This window comes from Crotalus tigris, unplaced genomic scaffold (genome assembly GCF_016545835.1).
Source record: "Crotalus tigris isolate CLP2741 ecotype Arizona unplaced genomic scaffold, ASM1654583v1 scf7180000024338.4412243, whole genome shotgun sequence".
Taxonomy (NCBI): Eukaryota; Metazoa; Chordata; class Lepidosauria; order Squamata; family Viperidae; genus Crotalus; species Crotalus tigris.
The window spans coordinates 3,137,128-3,157,061 of record NW_024100508.1 but is presented as its reverse complement, the minus strand read 5'-3'; the positions used below and the strand labels follow the sequence as shown (position 1 = coordinate 3,157,061).

Below are 19,934 nucleotides of genomic sequence, written 5' to 3'. Positions count from 1 at the left end.
ATGTGTGTTTATTGTAACCTCGAAGCGTTAACATACCAAAGGGTATTTGCCTTTCATGTAGTTATCTGAAGTCTCCATCCAGACGGAAGAAAGAAGAAAGGGGGTGGAATTGTGATACTTGAAACTATCACTGGAAGGGGGGTTGATTGGGTGGGACTACTGGGGAACCCCTTAAAACCTTGAATGGGAGAGCTTGAACCCCAAGTCCTGTCTAGCATGCCTGCAACCATTTTCTCTTAATAAAGGATTCCTGTTGGAAGAATTATTCCAAGAGTTCTGTCTTCTTAAGATGCAAAGTGGGGTGGGTCCTTACATTAGACAGGACTTGCAAAATTAATCCACCTGGAAGGGAGACCCTTGCCGGGGGATTTTGCAAAAAATTTACCATGTCAGACAATGGAGAAAGAGAGGGGGAAAACTCCCTGGAAAGAGAGCCGCTGACCCAGTTGAAACCTTGCCAGATGTTGGGATCTGAGAGGTCAGATTCCTCGGGAGAAGAAGTGGTGGAGACACAGGACCACAAGCCTCGCTGGTCGATGAACGTTGGAAAGAAAAGTGAATGGAGAAAGGAATCAAGAAAGGTGACCCTGAGACGGGGGACCAAGCAACCAGAATGGAAGCAGGAGATGGAGAAATCCCTGCACGCAAGTGAAGAAGGAGAAAGCTGGGCACCGTATTCAGACTGGATCCTAGAGAAAGCTATTGACCTGATGAAGAGAACTCTCAGCTCCCTAGGAGAGGAGAATACTGAGCCCTACGGCCGCCCCAGTTCCTGGAGCCACAAAGGGAGAGACACCGAGGGGGACGTGGAACCTGCAACCCCAGGGACATCTACTGATCCAGGAGCCCCCACCCCCTACCGGACCACAGATGGCAATCTGGACGGAAGACACTACCACCCACAACGGAGGCACCGATCCATTCCAAGACGTCCACCGTTGGAGGTGAAATTCAAAGGGGAGCCAACACGCTTGGGGTTTTTCCTAACCCAAGTCCTCAGCTACATGGAGGAATATGGGCAGGATATTCCCAGCGACAAAGCCCGCATCCGGATCGTGCAATCTGCCCTGGATGGACCAGCTGCGGATTGGGTAGTGAACTTGCATGACTCCAATGCCCCAGAACTCAGTAACTTCAACCGTTTCATGTCCTCTTTGAGAAGACGATTTGAAGACCCCCTGGCTGATCGCAAAGCCCGTGAAAGAATAACAACGATGAGGCAAGGCAAACGCCCAGTGGCCGAGTATACACAAGAATTCCGGGCCATTGCCAGCAAACTGAATTGGCCAGAAGACATCCTCCTTGGCCATTTCAAAGACGGACTAAACTATGATCTATATGATGCTTGCCTGCCCCGAGGGGACCCACATCGACTTGAGGAATGGTACGTCTTGGCAGAGGAAGCAGAGATCGACATATTGAAGAGGCACCGCCGAAGAAAACAATGGAGCCGCCCCCCGCCTGAGCTGACACACCAACCGGTGAAATCATCGGATACAGCCAAGAAGCAAATGGGGTGTTTCAAGTGCGGAAGAGAAGGGCATCGAGCTGTAGAATGCCGCTCAAAGGCCCCCCAGCACAACCCAGACAGATCCCCAATCAACAAACCCAGAGAGTATTCAGCTAAGCCAAAAGAAACAGCCATGAGAATGATGGAAATTGCAGAACCCCCACCTCTGCTCACCAAGGGGAAAGAACTCCAGCCTACACCACAGGGCCGGTGGATGCCTCAGATGACAGCTCGGAGGGCGAACCCCTGGTAAGTGGATGCATCACACCCATCTTCAAAACAGTGACTATATTAATCCCCCCCATGCCCGAAGCTGTGAAGGTGAAAGCCTTAATAGACTCTGGCTGCACCCGCTGCCTCATTAGCCCAACACTAGTGGGGAATCTGGGCATCCCATCCAGGAGACTGGAACAACCAATCTCATTTGGCCAGCTAGATGGATCCATAGCAGGGGGGGTGCCAGCTACCCTAGCCACTCTGCCAATACACCTCTCCCTGGGCAACCATGAAGAGGACTTAACGTTTGTGGTGACCCCAGGTATGGAATGCCCAATGATTCTAGGGATGGAATGGTTGAAAAAATGGAACCCCTGGGTAAATTGGAGGACGACAGAAATCAAATTCCCGAAGGGGGACCCTATGGACTTAAAACCCCAAGGGAGGCTACCAGAATCAAGAATAGAAAAAGCATCCATAGGAGAGGAAAAAAGATTAACAGAAATACCAGAGGAATATAGGGACCTTGCTGAAGTCTTCAGTGAGGAGAGGGCGAATGAGCTTCCCCCCCACCGACCCACAGACTGTACCATTGAATTCAAGCCTGGGGCAAAACTCCCGAAGCCCAGATTATACTCCATGAGCCCAAAGGAGAAGGAGGAAATGGAAAGATTTATTAAAAAAAACCTGGAGAGAGGTTTCATTGAGCCAGCCAAGCCTAAAGTGGCTGCCCCGGTCCTTTTTAGAGAGAAGAAGGATGGCTCTTTACGTTTATGCATGGATTATAGGGCCCTGAATACAATCAGTGAAAGCAACCTATACCCGCTGCCCCTCATGAAAGACATGCTGTCACACCTATCGAAAGGGAAAATTTTTTCTAAACTAGACTTAAGGGAAGCTTACTATCGCGTGAGAATCAAGGAAGGGGACGAATGGAAGACTGCATTTAACTGCCCCATGGGGTGCTATCAATTCAAAGTCTTGCCATTTGGATTACAAGGGGGCCCTGCAGTCTTTATGCAATTAATCAATGACGTTCTAAGGGAGCACCTATTTAAGGGGGTCCTTGTTTACTTGGACGACATTCTTATCTTTACTGAAACAAAAGAAGAACACGTCAAACTTGTCAGAGCGGTTTTAAAGAAGCTGCGAGCCGCTCACCTATATGCCAAACTCTCAAAATGCGAATTCCACCAGGAAAGGATAGACTACCTAGGCTATCGCATATCCCCACAGGGCATTGAAATGGACCCGGAGAAGGTCAAAGCAGTACTAAATTGGGCACCACCCCGCACAAGAAAGCAACTACAAAGTTTCCTGGGCTTTGCAAATTTTTACCGCCAATTCATCCCCTCATTTGCACAGATAGCCTTGCCCCTCACTAACTTACTAAAAACGAAGGGAACATCCTCAGTAAAACCTAGCCAGCCACTAACATGGACAATGGAGTGCCAAGCAGCGTTTGAGAGACTAAAGAGACTTTTTTCTGCCGAACCAGTACTAAGGCACCCAGACATGGACAAGCCCTTCATAATACAGGCAGATGCAAGTGATGTGGCAGTGGGGGCTGTGCTATTACAAGAAAATGATGATACAGTATTGCAACCCTGTGCATATACATCCAAGAAACTCACGGAAACAGAACAGCGCTGGCCCGTATGGGAGAAGGAGGCTTATGGGATACGTTGGGCATTACTCACGTGGCGACAGTTCCTGGAAGGCAACAAAATCCCCTTCCAGGTGTGGACTGATCACAAAAATTTAGAAGCCCTGAAAACTTCCAGGAAACTCAATCCCAAACAAGCCCGCTGGTCCCAGCATTTTCACCAATTCCAATTTAAGCTCAAACATTTACCAGGAAGAAAGAACTTCCTGGCAGATGCACTATCTCGCATGCCTCAATATAACAGCGCACGAACCACAGACTCTAGACCAATAATGGCAGAGTCACAACTGGCAGCGCCAGTAACCACAAGGACCCAAGCCAAAATAAAACCACAACTGGACAGCCAAACTGGGATTGAATTCAGAAAAAGTTTGGAAAAAGATGAATGGTTCCAGAAAAACAAACATGTGTGCACAATGAGAGACGGATTGCCTTGGGTAGGGGAAAAGTTATATATACCAACAACTCAAAGACTAACTTTCATGCACCTTTGCCATGACACAAAATCAGCAGGGCATTTTGGATTTGTAAAAACTTTACACTTAATTAAACGGCAATTTGGTGGCCATCAATAAAAAAGGACATAGAAAGTTATGTTGCCAGCTGCCCAACCTGTGCATCGGCAAAGAGGTTGCAAGGGAAATCGCCAGGGCTATTACAACCAGTGGCAAGTCCCTCAGCCCCCTGGAGGGAAATAGCCATGGATTTTATAGTGGAATTGCCAGAAAGCAATGGGAATACTGTTATCTGGACAGTCACGGACTATTTTCCAAACAGGTGCACTTTATCCCTTGCCAAAAGATTCCCACTGCAAAGGCCTTAGCAAAACTTTTCATCCAGCACATTTACAGATTGCACGGGGCACCCCAACGCATCATCTCTGATAGGGGAGTGCAATTTACGTCTGCATTTTGGAAGGAATTTTTATCCCTCTTAGGGACCACTCAGGGATTGACATCTAGCCACCACCCTCAGGAGATGGACAAGCGGAACGCTGCCAGTCGGTACTTGAGCAATATTTGAGATGTTTTTTAAATTTCCAACAGAGTGATTGGACGGACTTACTTCCTTTTGCAGAAGTTGCCTACAATAATGCAGTCCACTCCAGCACAGGCTACACTCCTTTTCAAATAGCCAACGGTCAAAGTTTCAACCCTATGCCAGAGTTAACCCCAAAAGAACCAACGATCCCTTCACTGAAAGATTGGACGGAAAACCTACAAAACACCTGGCCAATAGTCAGAAAATCACTAGATGAAGCTAGGCGGGCATACAAAGCACAAGCCGATAAAAAAAGGGTTGAGCCTACACCATTCATTATAGGAGAAATGGTGTACTTATCTACAAAATACCTAAAGTCCCTACAGCCCTGTAAAAAACTTGGACCAAAATATATAGGACCTTTTCCAATTAAAAGAATCATAAATCCAGTAACAGTAGAATTAGAATTACCCAAAAATCTCAGGCAAATACACCCAATTTTTCATTGCAGCTTGCTGAAAAGAGAGCATCAGTCACCTCTACGGCCAAAAATCCCCCCCCCAACACCTCCAATCATGGTGGAGGGTGAACAACACTTCGAAATAAAGGAAGTCCTTGACTCTAGGAGATATCATGGAGCAACTCAGTACCTAGTTGCCTGGAAACACCTCCCTGCCTCACAAAACGAGTGGGTCCATAAACGTCATGTCAGAGCCCCGAAACTATTGAAGAAGTTTCACACAGAGTATCCCAACAAGTCTAACTAACTTTTATACCTGTTTTGTTTTCTTGCAGGTGGATCTCTCTTATTGTTAAGAGGGGCCGGATGTCAGAATCCAATTATATTTCATCTTTAATTATCAGATATAGAAGCTCCCAATTCTGCCTTCTCTGGATTCTGCCATCAGAGGGAGAGAAGGGGGAGAACAAAGGGGCTTTATGGCCCTCACTTCCTTCATTACACTTCAAAGAGCTGAATGCTGAATGTGTGTTTATTGTAACAAAGAAGGGTATTTGCCTTTCATGTAGTTATCTGAAGTCTCCATACAGACGGAAGAAAGAAGAAAGGGGGTGGAATTGTGATACTTGAAACTATCACTGGAAGGGGGGTTGATTGGGTGGGACTACTGGGGAACCCCTTAAAACCTTGAATGGGATAGCTTGAACCCCAAGTCCTGTCTAGCATGCCTGCAACCATTTTCTCTTAATAAAGGATTCCTGTTGGAAGAATTATTCCAAGAGTTCTGTCTTCTTAAGATGCAAAGTGGGGTGGGTCCTTACAGTTTCATTACCCAGCTAGGTAACATCATCAGTGCTAGAATATTCTCTTCTATTGTTAGTTCTGTGGCATTTACAATATGCTCATATGAAGTCATGCACTCACCCCATAAACATATCCATACACCCGGGTCCCACTGTTGCCTAAAAAGGATCGCAGATTAATCCCCACTTCCCAATCACTAAATAAAATCTTTTGAGAATCATGTTTTCATGTAAATTCTCAGATATCCACAGCAATAAAATCGTATAAATCATTGCTCGTTTTCTGATCCTTTGATTTTGCAAACGAATGGCCTGTTAAATGGCAGCATTTGAACAATTGGGCTTAAAAGTTGAAAAAGCTCTGATCTGGACTTCTGGTTTTGTGTGCTTGAAACTGAGTGAAGAATTTGATCTTCTCTTTTCTATTCTATATTTAAATTCCTGGAGAAGATCCCCAAGAAACAAAATTCCTCCGAAAGGAAAGGAGGGGGATTTCTGCCCCACCCTTATACTAAGGGAAGTGGCTAATTAATCTTTTTATGGAGGATCAAAATATATGGAAGTGAAACAAATATAAAACCTGAAATTTAAAACTCAAATCTGAATAAATTTAAAATTGTTGAATGATTAAGACTCTCATTCTAAAGATAATTGTTCATTCTGAAAATTGAAAAACAAATAGATGCTGACACCTATTGAGAAAAGTATAAATTTCAAAAAAAAAATCTTGTTTGAACTATTTGGAATACAAATATCTATTTAATCAGGACTCTAAAGTTATTTGCAGAGAAAATAAAAGAAGTGAAAAACTCAAATTCTTGGCCATCATGGATCAGAGACAAGTAGAAAAAATATATCAAGAAAACATAAATACTCCACAGGAGGAGATATATAGTATACTGCAACTAATTCAAATAACAATGATTTTAAAACTCAAAGAATTCCAAAATAACTTTGAAAATATAAACCAATCTATTTCTAAGTTAACTGTACAACAACAAAAATAATTCCCAGAAAACAACAACAGAGAAGAAGCAGATAAAACAGATAAATGGATACAAAATTGAGAATAGAGAATTAAAGATGGAACTTAACAAAACAAGGAAACATGATTTAATCTTGGTGGGGAAAAAAATCACAAGAATTAGAAAAAAAACTTATCCTTTAAGACTGCAAAATAAATCTGAAGACAAGAAAACAGAATGGATAAAATGGATCGGAGAGAAGGAAATGATAAGAGAAGCAGAGAAAAAAAAAAAGATTTTCCACAAACATGGAAAGGCAGAAGCCGCGTACAAAGGCACTTCATCTGATTTACTTTTTATATCTACATTAACATTTATGAACATATGGAAAAACCTTTTGACTCAGCAAAATACATTGATTAAGAAAGACCAAAGTGGGTATAAAAAAAATAGATGATGGGACCTACCAGAGAGAATACTTAAAAAGAAACATTTATTTGAATATGGTTAAAAAAATAAAAAAGATTTGGAATATATGTCACTCTAAGAGGGATGAATCACCTAAACAATATAGTATGCTTTTTTGTTTTAGATATTTAAATGTGATTGAATTGAAGAAAATTATAATGGATAAAAATGTTTTGAATATGAATTAAAGGACTAAATGACTAGATGTATTAAATAAAATATTTAAAGATTAAACATATTTTTAATTATGGTTAAAAAGAATAAGAAATCTTGGAAACAAATAAATATTAGCTTAGGAGGGATATTTATTTTAAGTAGTATGTTATTTTTATATTTCTTTACTCTTGCTCTCCTTTTTTCACTCTTTTATCTATTCCTTAAGAAATGTAAAAGTGTGAGATATGGAAAAAATAGAGTTAAATTTTTAAATGTAATTAATTTTTGAGAAAATCTTAACCAGTAAAAATACTGAGAATCTTGTGGGAGAAACAAATTTAAATAAGGACTGTAACAGGATCTATGATAAGGCAACCAGAATGATTGGATAGAAAAGAAATATTGTATTGATGTGATTATTCTTTTTAGGAATATTGGGAAAAATTATATATTCAATTGTTATCTATCAAAACATTAAGAATTGCATTAGCTCAATATTTGCAAAAGAGGATATTTGGGGAAAAAGAGGAAATCAATTAAAACTATTAAGTGGATTATGGATTATAGAAATCAATTGTTAGTGAATGTTTTACAAATATAAACCCAGACAACATACTGTTCACCAATTATTAAAAAGTCAATAAATTAAAAAAAAAAGGAAAAGAAAAAGGTCTGACTTGGTGGAAAGGATACTACTACAATGGGAAATTGGAAAAAAAAATTCTGAAGGACGGCAATGAAGCTCACAATTGCTTAGGTTCATATAGGTCAGGAAGCCATCACCAAACCAACTTGTTTGTTCACCTAATGCAATGTGTAAAACCAACTGACGTTTGTTCCTACCATTTATGGATTGCTAGCAGAGATCAGATCATTACATAACCTAAACTGAGCTAGGTTTGATTTTGCTATTATTGAGAACTCGGCTTCCATCTTAGATAGTCCTCCCTCGGCAGTCCTTTAACAGGACTCATTCTCGGATAAGTCTACCTTGGCCCTTCCTTTCATCTACAAACCAAATACATTGTTCTTAACCTGTTTAACTCAATAGTATGTAACACAGCAATAATCATCTTGGATAGATTTTTGATTCAGTGAGGACAGATGCAGTAAGGGCTATTAATCGTGAACGCTTCCAAGCTGGGGGCACTGCGAGAAACAAAATCTTGGACCAAGATAAGCTTCGGTCAATCTAGCAGAGCTTTTATTCACTGTTATTTAAAGGAGGGGTGAGAAGCCATCAAATACATGACTGGAAAAGAACTGTATATTTAACTTTTATTAACATTTTAGGTAAATAAAATTAAGTCAAACTGAGTGTCTGGCCCAGCTCCAAGAATTAGCCAGTGGAACAACCTGTCTCCAGAAGCTGTGAATGCTCCAACAATGGAAGTTTTTAAGAAGAGACTGGACAGCCATTTGTCTGAAATGGTATAGGGTTTCCTGCCTGAGTAGGGTGTTGGACTAGATGACTTTCAAGGTCCCTTCCAACTTTATTATTATTATAGCTGCATCCCAGTAGGCCATTCAAAAACTAAGCAAATCTGTTGAACCAGAAAAAAAAAGTTAAGCTCCTGGATCTTTGCATTGTGTGAACCCAGCCAATTATGCTTATGGCCCAAGACTACAAGCATAGGTTGTATTTTTAGCAATGGCTTAACGAAATCAAACATGGGCAGGCTGTCAGAATCCAATTATATTAATTATATTTCATCTCTAGTTATCAATTATAAAAAACCCCATTTCTGCCTTCTATGGATTCTGCCATATGATGAAGGGGAGGGGTGAACAAAGGGGCTTTATGGCCCTCACTTCCTTCGGTACACTTCAAAGCAGCAGATTGTGTATATTGCCAAAAGAGCTAACCATAAGAATGGAGCTGTTACCTTTCATGTAGTTTTCTCTGAAGTCTCCATCCAGCCGGCAGAAAGGAAAAGGGGGTGGGATTGTAATGCCTGAAACTGTCGCTGGAAGAGGGGGGTGATTGGGTGTGACTACTGGGGAACCCCTTAAAACCTTGAATGGGAGAGCTTGGACCCCAAGTCCTGTCTAGAATGCCTGCAATCATTTTCTCTTAATAAAGGATGCCTGTTGGAAGAATTATTCCAAGAGTTCTGTCTTCTTAAGATGCAAAGTGGGGTGAGTCCTTACATTAGACAGGACTTGCAAAATTAATCCACCTGGAAGGGAGACCCTTGCCGGGGGATTTTGCAAAAATTTACCATGTCAGACAATGAAGCAAGAGAGGGGGAAAACTCCCTGGAAAGAGAGCCGCTGCCCCAACTGCAACCTTGCCAGATGTTGGGATCCAAGAGGTCAGATTCCTCAGGAGAAGAAGTGGTGGAGACACGGGAACGCAAGCCTCACTGGTCAATGGGCGTTGGAAAGAAAAGTGAGTGGGGAAAGGAATCAAGAAAGGTGACCCTGAGACACGGGGCCAAGCAACCAGAATGGAAGCAGGAGATGGAGAAATCCCTGCACGCAAGTGAAGAGGGGGAAAGCTGGGCACCGTACTCAGACTGGATCCTAGAGAAAGCTATTGACCTGATGAAGAGAACTCTCAGCTCCCTAGGAGAGGAGAATCCTGAGCCCTACGGCTGCCTCAGCTCCTGGTGCCGCAAAAGGAGAGACACAGAGGGGGAAGTGGAACCTGCAACCCCGGGGACATCTGCTGATCCAGTAGTCCACACCCCCTACCGAACCACAGATGCGATCTGGACGGAAGACACTACCACCAACAACGGAGGCACCAATCCATTCCAAGATGTCCGCCGTTGGAGGTGAAATTCAAAGGAGAGCCAACACGCTTGGGGTTTTTTCCTAACTCAGCTACATGGAGGAATACGGGCGGGACATCCCCAGCGACAAAGCCCGCATCCGGATCGTGCAATCCGCCCTGGATGGACCGGCGGCAGACTGGGTGGTGAACTTGCATGACTCCAGTGCCCCAGAACTCAGCGACTTCAACCGTTTCATGTCCTCTCTGAGAAGACGATTTGAAGACCCCCTGGCTGATCGCAAAGCCCACGAAAGGATAAAAACAATGAGGCAAAGCAAACTCCCGGTGGCTGAATATACACAAGAATTCTGGGCCATTGCCAGCAAACTGAACTGGCCAGAAGACATCCTCCTTAGCCATTTCAAAGACGGACTAAATTATGACCTATATGACGCTTGCCTGCCCTGAGGGGACCCACACCAACTTGAGAAATGGTACATATTGGCAGAGGAAGCAGAGATCGACATATTGAAGAGACACCGCCGAGGAAAACAATGGAGCCGCTCCCCGCCTGAGTTGACACACGAACCAGTGAAATCATCGGCTACAGCCAAGAAGCAAATGGGGTGTTTCAAGTGCGGAAGAGAAGGGCATCGAGCTGTAGAATGCCGCTCCAAAGCCCCCCAGCACAACCCAGACAGATCCCCAATCAGCAAATCTGGAAAGTCTTCAGCTAAACCAAAAGAAAGTGCCATGAGAATGATGGAAATTGCGGAACCCCCCACTTCTGCTCATCAGGGGGAAAAAACTCCAGCCTACACTGCAAGGCCGGTGGACACCTCAAATGACAGCTCGGAGAGCTAACCCCTGGTAAGTGGACACATCGCACCAATCCTCAAGACAGTGACTATATTAATTCCCCCCATGCCCGAAGCTGTGAAGGTGAAAGCCTTAATAGACTCTGGCTGCACCTGCTGCCTCATTAGCCCAACACTAGTGGGGAATCTGGGCATTCCATCGAGGAGACTGGAACAACCAATCTCATTTGGCCAGTTAGATGGATCCATACCAGGGGGGGTGCCAGCTACCCTAGCCATTCTACCAATACACGTCTCCCTGGGCAAACATGAGGAGGACATAACGTTTGTGGTGACCCCAGGCATGGAATGCCCAATGATTCTAGGGATGGAATGGTTGAAAAAATGGAACCCCTGGGTAAATTGGAGGACGACAGAAATCAAATTCCCAAAGGGGGACCCTATGGACTTAAAACTCCAAGAGGGGCTACCAGAATCAAGAATAGAAAAAGCATCCATGGGAGAGGAAAAGGGACTAACAGAAATACCAGAGGAATACAGAGACCTTACTGAAATTTTCAGTGAGGAGAGGGCGAATGAGCTCCCCCCCCCACCGACCCACAGACTGTGCCATTGAATTCAAGCCTGGGGCAAAACTCCCGAAGCCTAGATTATACTCCATGAGCCCAAAGGAGGAAATGGAAAGATTCATTAAAAAAACCCTAGAGAGGGGTTTCATTGAGCCAGCCAAGCCTAAAGTGGCTTCCCCGGTCCTTTTTAGAGAGAAGAAGGATGGCTCTTTACGCTTATGCATGGATTATAGGGCCCTGAATACAATCAGTGAAAGCAACCTATACCCTCTGCCCCTCATGAAAGACATGCTGTCACACCTCTCGAAAGGGAAATTTTTTTCTCAAGTAGACCTAAGGGAAGCGTACTATCGCGTGAGAATTAAGGAAGGGGACAAATGGAAGACTGCATTTAACTGCCCCATGGGATGCTATCAATTCAAAGTCTTGCCATTTGGATTACAAGGGGGCCCTGCAGTCTTTATGCAATTAATCAATGACGTTCTAAGGGAGCACCTGTTTAAGGGGGTCCTTGTTTACTTGGACGACATTCTTATCTTCACCGAAACAAAAGAGGAACATGTCAACCTTGTCAGAGCGGTGTTAAAGAAACTGCGAGCCGCCCACCTATATGCCAAACTCTCAAAATGCGAATTCCACCAGGAAAGGATAGACTACCTAGGTTATCGCATATCCCCCCAGGGCATTGAAATGGACCCAGAGAAGGTCAGAGCAGTATTAGATTGGGCACCACCCCGCACAAGAAAGCAACTACAAAGTTTCCTGGGCTTTGCATACATTTCTGCCAATTCATCCCCTCATTTGCCCAGATAGCCTTGCCCCTCACTAACTTATTAAAAATGAAGGGAACATCCTCAGTAAAATCTAGCCAGCCACTAACATGGACAAGGGAATGCCAAGCAGCGTTTGAGAGACTAACAAGACTTTTTTCTGCCGAACGAGTGCTAAGGCACCCAGACATGGACAAGTCCTTCATAATACAGGCAGATGCAAGTGATGTGGCAGTGGGGGCTGTTCTGTTACAAAAAAAAGGATGATGGAGTATTGCAACCCTGTGCATATACATCCAATAAACTCACGCAGCTTTGCCATGACACAAAATCAGCAGGGCATTTTGGATTTGTAAGGTTGCAAGGGAAATCGCCAGGACTATTACAAGCAATGGCAAATCCCTCAGCCCCCTGGAGGGAAATAGCCATGGATTTTATAGTGAAATTGCCAGAAAGCAATGGGAATATTGTTGTCTGGACGGTCACGGACTTGTTTTCCAAACAGGTGCACTTTATCCCTTGCCAAAAGATTCCCACTGCAAAAGCCTTAGCAAAACTTTTCATCCAACACATTTACAGATTGCATGGGGCACCCCAACGCATCATCTCTGACAGGGGGGTGCAATTTACATTTTGGAAGGAATTTTTATCCCTCTTAGGAACCACTCAGGGACTGACATCTAGCCATCATCCACAATCAAATGGGGGGGAGGCTGAAAAAATGAACTCCGTACTTAAGCAATATTTAAGATGTTTCCTTAGTTTCCAGCAGACCGAGTGGGCGGACTTACTCCCTTTTGCAGAAGTTGCCTACAATAATGCAGTCCACTCCAGCACAGGTTACACTCCTTTTCAAATAGCCACCGGTCAAAGTTTCAATCCCATGCCAGAATTAACCCCAAATGAACCAACAATCCCATCACTGAAAGAATGGATGGAAAAACTACAAAACACCTGGCCAATAGTTAGAATAGCACTAGATGAAGCTAGGCAGGCATACAAAGCACAAGCCAATAAAAAAAGAGTTGAGCCTACACCATTCATTATAGGAGAAATGGTGTAGTTATCTACAAAACACCTAAAGTCCCTACAGCCCTGTAAAAAACTTGGACCAAAATATATAGGGCCTTTTCCAGTTAAAAGAATCATAAACCCAGTAATGGTAGAATTAGAATTACCCAAAAATCTCAGGCAAATACACCCAATTTTTCATTGAAGCTTGCTGAAAAGAGAGCGGCAGTCACCTCTATGGCCAAAAGTCCCCCCCCCCCACCTCCAATCATGGTAGATGGCAAACAACACTTTGAAATAAAGGAAATCCCTGACTCTAGGAGATATCATGGAGCGACTCAGTATCTAATTGCCTGGAAACACCTCCCTGCCTCACAAAACGAGTGGGTCCATAAACGTCATGTCATAGCCCCAAAGCTATTGAAGAAGTTTCACACAGAATACCCTAACAAGCCTGACTAACTTTTATACCTGTTTTGTTTTCTTTCAGGTGGATCTGTCGTATCTTTGAGGGGCACGATGTCAGAATCCAATTATATTAATTATATTTCATCTCTAGTTATCAATTATAAAAAAATCCCATTTCTGCCTTTTATGGATTCTGCCATACGATGAAGGGGAAGGGGTGAACAAAGGGGCTTTATGGCCCTCACTTCCTTCGGTACATTTCAAAGCAGCTGATTGTGTGTATTGCCAAAAGAGCTAACCATAAGAATGGAGCTGTTACCTTTCATGTAGTTTTCTTTGAAGGAAAAGGGGGTGGGATTGTAATGCCTGAAACTGTCGCTGGAAGAGGGGGGGTGATTGGGTGAGACTACTGGGGAACCCCTTAAAACCTTGAATGGGAAAGCTTGGACCCCAAGTCCTGTCTAGTATGCCTGCAACCATTTTCTCTTAATAAAGGATGCCTGTTGGAAGAATTATTCCAAGAGTTCTGTCTTCTTAAGATGCAAACAGTAGTCTTGCAAGAAGTGCCCCCCCAGCAGTTTCTTTGAATGTAGTAAGTTATGAAAAACGGAAAAGAAACTGTTAAGAATATGAATATATGATATTTTCAATCAACGTGTAAGAAAGTATCTTTCTTCCTTGCACCCATCCAAAAATACTCCCGTTTCTTCATGCAAGTAAAAGCATGTCTAAAAACATTTTTCCAAGGCAAGTGGTCTGTTTTCCAGTAAAAGGCTTTGAGACAAAGCAGGAGTAACAAACAGTCCTGTCTTTATTCATGTTACAACAGAACCAAAACAAATTGGCGAGCATGCCTTTTATTCCCCCATTTGCAGGGCCAGTGTCAACCAATAAATGCAACATATTTCTCCCGCGTTGCACATGCATGCAAGGCTAGAGACAGCCTGTCTGGTCCCAGGCATCCACATGGTCTGCCCAGGCCTTCTGCAGCCTCCTGCACCTGCTGAATGACTCAGCAGGCCCGTGACATAATACCCCTCCCCTCTTATTTCAAAACATAATAATTTAATATTACACAGATAATACCCTGTCACTCCTTTATCTCTCCCACATGGATAGTTACTATTGTGCATGACTATAACTGAACACTTGTTCTTTTGAGCGTGTTCTGATTTCTAAGTAACCTTAACCCTGTCCACATACTGACAGGAGTCTTACATAGTCCTGTAAGTGTTTGGATGGACCTCTTGCTCGCTCTGACTTTCTTGGAGTGGTTGTGATGTCCTGGCTAGCAAACTCGCCTGCCAGGCTCAACAGGCCAGGACTGTGAAGCCCTCTGAACTCAGGCGACCTCCCATGCTGCTGACTGGCTGGATCTTCTGAACCCAGACCAGAGTTCCTTGGTGGGGTGGAATTCCCCAAGTCCACAATGGACCCCTCTTGGGAGCACTGTCCCTTGAGCCCAAGACCAGCAGATGGATTGGCCTGAAAGACCGGTTATGAACAATGTCCCATTGACCCGGTGCAAGAGTCAGGAGTGTCAGAGTCAAGAGCCGCCTCCATAGCAAGACCACCTTCTGGTGCCTGGGAAGTTCCTCTTTCGCAGAGAGACTGTGGTCCATGATCATAATTGTGGTCCTCCTCCACCCTAAGAGCAGAACCAGGAACAGAAGTGTGGCTGGGACGTCTCCAGCGCAGTTGGTTGATGTGGCGACGGATCATCCAACCATCGTCTCAGGCCACTTCGTATGACAGTGATCCAGAGACCTTGCATACCACAGCTGTCACCCAGAGATGTCCAGGCCCATAATTCCTTGCCCAGAATGGATCGTCCACCTGAAGTCTCCTAGGTGCCCACGGCTGTGACACCTGTGAAGCCACCCAGTCTGCGTGAAACCTGTCCAGTTTAGTAATGAGTCTGCAACCCCAGCGGAGTTCACCTGGGCTTTTGCCAATAGCTGTGCAAGGTGTTTTGAGCTGGCGCAAAAGAAAGTCAGCCACCCTGTGATGCCAATTGCCATGCTTGATCCTCTTGAGAGCATCTTTGGTTGTGTGTACCATACACTCAAATGGAGCTGTTTTGTAGTTCTCTATCTTGCTTCTTATGGATTCAGACATTTTCTCAAAATACTGTATATGCCGGCGTATAAGGCAACCCAGCATATAAGACGACCCCTGTCTTCAGCGCCGAGTCACATGTCTAGAAAGTCATCTTATACGCCAGAAACTACCAGTATTTCCAGCGTATAAGACGACTCGACATATAAGATGACCCCTGACTACGTTGCCGATTTTAACACTTGCGAAAGTCGTCTTATACGCTGGAATATGCGGTAGATATGAAAGCAGGAAATTGATATATCCTGGTGCTTCAGAATGTCAACTATTAGAAAACATTTCCTTAGGAAAAAGATCAGGTTTCCCCATGGCAATTTTATTCCCCAAAGAATTTAATACAGGATTGCACTAGATATTTTATTCTAAGTAGAACCCTGCTCACAAATCATTGTATACTCCCTATTGTATGCCTTCTTACACTCTTGTAATCCCTTCCTCTATAATGAATGTAAATACCAACATGAATTCTTTTCCAATTATCTCAGTGCTGGAGTGAGCATTCCAAAGGACAGAGGAATGGGGGAAGGGGCTGTAAGAGCTACCCTTTTACTTGGCTTCCTTGTGAGTCAGGTTTTGGAAACCTTTCCCACCCTTTGTCCTCACCCAGATGTTTGCGATAGTATTCTTTGGACACTATAAAGCAGGGATCTTGAATAGCAGATCCCTGCTATAAAGCAAAGGAAAGCTAAGTAAAATCACTAGCACATTTGTGATCATGTGATTGGACCTAGTAACAGTTTTGTTTAACAACTGAGTTGCCTGTTAAGGACTCCTGGTACAGTCAGATTCTCCTAGCTGCAATCAGTGAAACAAATTAAATCTTCTGCTCACATCAGCTGTAGAAATATGTCTGGAAGTCCTTCCTGCTAAATAGAAAAAAGACTTGGCATCCTTACCAGTGACCAACAGCTACTTTAATCTAATACATTAATATGCCTCTCCTTTTTAAAAAACTTTCTGATAACAGACTGGAAATATGGTTTCATCCTTAAACTTTACAGCAGACAAGCTAGATTTTAGCAAATCAGTTCTAGACATATATTCTAGCCTACTGAACAGAAATGATATATATGAACATAAGGCCTCAAAATGCTCACATGTCAAGAAATTGGAAGAAGATACTTTATTCTGCAGTCCTGTTTTCTGGCTTTGACTCAAAATAATAAAAATGGGTGTGGTTGGTAGGATAATCAGATTAATAAAAAATTAAACATCTGAACCATGAACAGATGACTAAATAAACAACTTGCCTATTTCTTAGTTCAATCTAGATGCAGTTGGAAAGAAACTTGCATCTACCCAAGTTTCTAAACAGCTCCTAAAATATTTCAATTGAATAATGGGAAGAAAGCATAAGTTTTCATTAAATTGCTAGTTGTGTCCCTTTAATTGAGACTTCATGACACTTTACAGAACAGAAGGGCACCTTTCCTAAAATGATTAGGGAGGAGAATGAAAAGAACAAAGGTATCTTGCCGGCAGACAGAAAAACAATAACAAAAATGACATGCCACATGTGATAAAGTGTGCCACTTACTTTAGTATTAAGTACTGAAGATTTATACACATTAGCTGGGTTCAACAGTAGCTTATGCTCCGACTAAAAAACAGATGCTGTGTTCTCACAATATCTGATACCCAGAGAAAAGAATTGTATGAGGGCTTCACTTGTGACTGACATGATAAAACAGTGGCTTCCCACCATTCACCAAACCATAGTTATTGCCCCATTCCATTTCAAGGCTACCCCAGCTTTTGTGAGAATTCTGCTATTAGAAATTCAAGCGGTTTCAGCAAAAGCAAGGCAAAAGCAAGGAGGGGTGGAGGGACCTTGATGCCCGAATCTGATGTACCCCAACCTTCTTGCCAATGTTCCTAATCTTCATATAAGTGCTAATCTATGCTGAAAAGACAAGACAAGCTATCTGGGCCAATACTGTCACACAATCCCCAACTAACGATGATGAGTTTATTAAACTTGTGCAATAGTGTCATTCGGTTGGAAGGTCACCTTTTGTATTAAGTCTGCTTGGGTGCATATTCTTTCCAAACAGTTTTCTTTTGCTATTGGAAGCCCTCAACTTACAACAGTTCATTTAGTGAATGTTCAATATTACAACAGCATTTTTCACACTTATGACCATTGTAGCTTCCCCACAGTCATGCAATTTACCTGCCAATGCTTGACAACTGGTTCCTATTTATGCCGGCTGCAGATTCCCGGGGTCACATGATCATCTTTCGTGACCTTCTGATAAGCCGAGTCAATGGGGGAAGCCAGATTCGCTAAATAACGGTGTTACCAACTTAACTAATTTTACTAATTTAATAATTGCAGTGATCCACTAACAAATGTGGCACTGGGCCTTCCCGCGCTTTTCCCAAGGGTCAGCAGGGCCGGGGAACCTCCTCCAAGGGTGGAAGCAAGGCCCGGAGCAGCCAGGCTCCCCTCCCCAGCCGACTACGACCAAGGTCCCGGCTTCTCACAGCAATGAGGCTGATGAAGCAGCAGCTTCCTCAAAGTGACTTTCCCCTGCAGAACAGGCCACCAAGATGCAGCACTGGAACAATGGGCGCAAGGACACTCTAGGGTCAACTGAGTGTGTGGTTGCCTTTATATGGTCTAAATGTCCTGGCTTTTTTAGGTTTAAAAATATTTCCAGTTAAAAGGAAAAAAAAACTGTTTTCCTTCCATCCTAAAGCTGAAGTGAATTCTGCACCAACATCTCACATAGACTGCATTATTCACATATTAGGGTTTTTTGCTTTCCGGAATGGTCTGTTTTTATTGAGATACATATCCAGTCTTGTTATCAGTGTTCTTTCATGCTTCAGGCTCAGTGGTGGGATTCTGCCGGTTTGCACCACTTCGGCAGAACTGGTAGCTAATTTCTTGTTGCCCAGGCCCAGAATAGACTTCCGGAAGTGGCATCCACAGAGAGAACCGGTTGTTCACATATTTGAATCCCACCACTGTTCCAGCTGCATGATATAGAGCCAAGTTACATAAGGATGTGAAGGGTTCTGGAACAAAGGGATATTGTTTAGTCTAACTGTTGCTTTCTTGCTATTTGTAATCAGCTTTTGCACCAGAGAAATTTCATGCAATCTTGGGAAACATGTACAGGGATGGGATATAGATGTACATGGAAGGAGAGAATAAGGGAGTGCCTTTCTTATGATGTAATGGCTCTGTTGTCTGATTTTAATTGGCTAACAAAGTTTATAAAGCCATGCTACCAACTTTTAAGATGTGGCACTTCTGGACGTGACTTTACCAGCGTTCCAGATTGTTGGCCACCCAGCTGCTAAATTTGATCAAATAAAGTGGTGCTTAATCAAGTAGTCTCCGCTTGGGTTATCTAATTAATTTAATATGGTATCTCAAGTTTAAGTAATGGACTGGGACCTTACAGCACCATGCATGTATTTCATTTGTATGGTGCCAAACACAACAGTTTCTTCACCCGCAGGCTTTCCTATCTCTGCCAGTCCCCAAAACCAATGTGCCAATGGCCAGGAGGATACAGTCTGCGACTCAAAGACCCGGATGGGCTCTTTTCTGCTATTAGGGTTTTTTGCTTTCTGGAAGGGTCTGTTGGTTTGGTGATGGCTTCCTGAACTATATGAACCTAAGGAGTGGTCTGTTTTTATTGAGATACATATCCGGTCTTGTTATCAGTGTTCTTTCATGCTTCAGGCTCAGTGGTGGGATTCAGCTGGTTCGCACCACTTCGGCAGAACCGGTAGCTATTTTTTTGTTGCCCAGGCCCAGAATGGACTTCCAGAAGCGGCATCCATACAGAGAACTGGTTTTTCACATATTTGAATCCCACTACTGTTCAGGCTGCATGATATAGAGCCAAGTTACATAAGGATGTGAAGGGTTCTGGAACAAAGGGAAATTGTTTAGTCTAACTGTTGGTTTCTTGCTTTTCGTAATCAGCTTTTGCACCAGAGAAATTTCATGCAAGCTTGGGAAACATGTACATGGATGGGATATACTGAAGGAGGGAAATCTCACCGGCTCAAGGTTGACTCAACCTTCCATCCTTCCAAGGTAGGTAAAATGAGGACCCAGATTGTTGGGGGAAATGTAAATATATATCTCTCCTGGTAGCTAACAAAGTGGGAGAGAACCCGTGGCTTAGAGGTTATAACATCTGCCTAACATGCAGATAGCCCAGGTTCGAATCTCAGAAGAGTAAGTTTTGGCTGATGAGGGTTAAAGGAACCCGAAATAGCTATACCATTCTCTCTTTATTCTTTGTTAGCAAAACCTAAAAACCTATATAT

The 19,934-nt window shown here is 43.3% G+C and overlaps 2 protein-coding genes across 5 annotated transcripts in view; both read left to right on the top strand.

Annotated features, from left to right (window-relative positions):
• LOC120300114 (snake venom serine protease 2-like) overlaps window positions 1-19,934 on the top strand; it is a 326,022-nt gene that overhangs the window by 273,239 nt on the left and 32,849 nt on the right. The gene's annotated exons all lie outside the window — the stretch shown is intronic.
• Window positions 1-19,934, top strand: part of LOC120300113 (snake venom serine protease gussurobin) — a 68,218-nt gene that overhangs the window by 39,582 nt on the left and 8,702 nt on the right. Inside the window, exon 1 of one of the 2 annotated variants that reach the window (XM_039325689.1) lies at window positions 18,903-19,698. The exons of the other annotated variant lie outside the window; for it this stretch is intronic. Coding sequence (XP_039181623.1) covers window positions 19,606-19,698 — 93 coding nt within the window. The 5' untranslated portion in view covers window positions 18,903-19,605. Of the gene's footprint in view, window positions 1-18,902; window positions 19,699-19,934 lie in introns of those variants that run through there. 2 annotated transcript variants of the gene reach the window in all.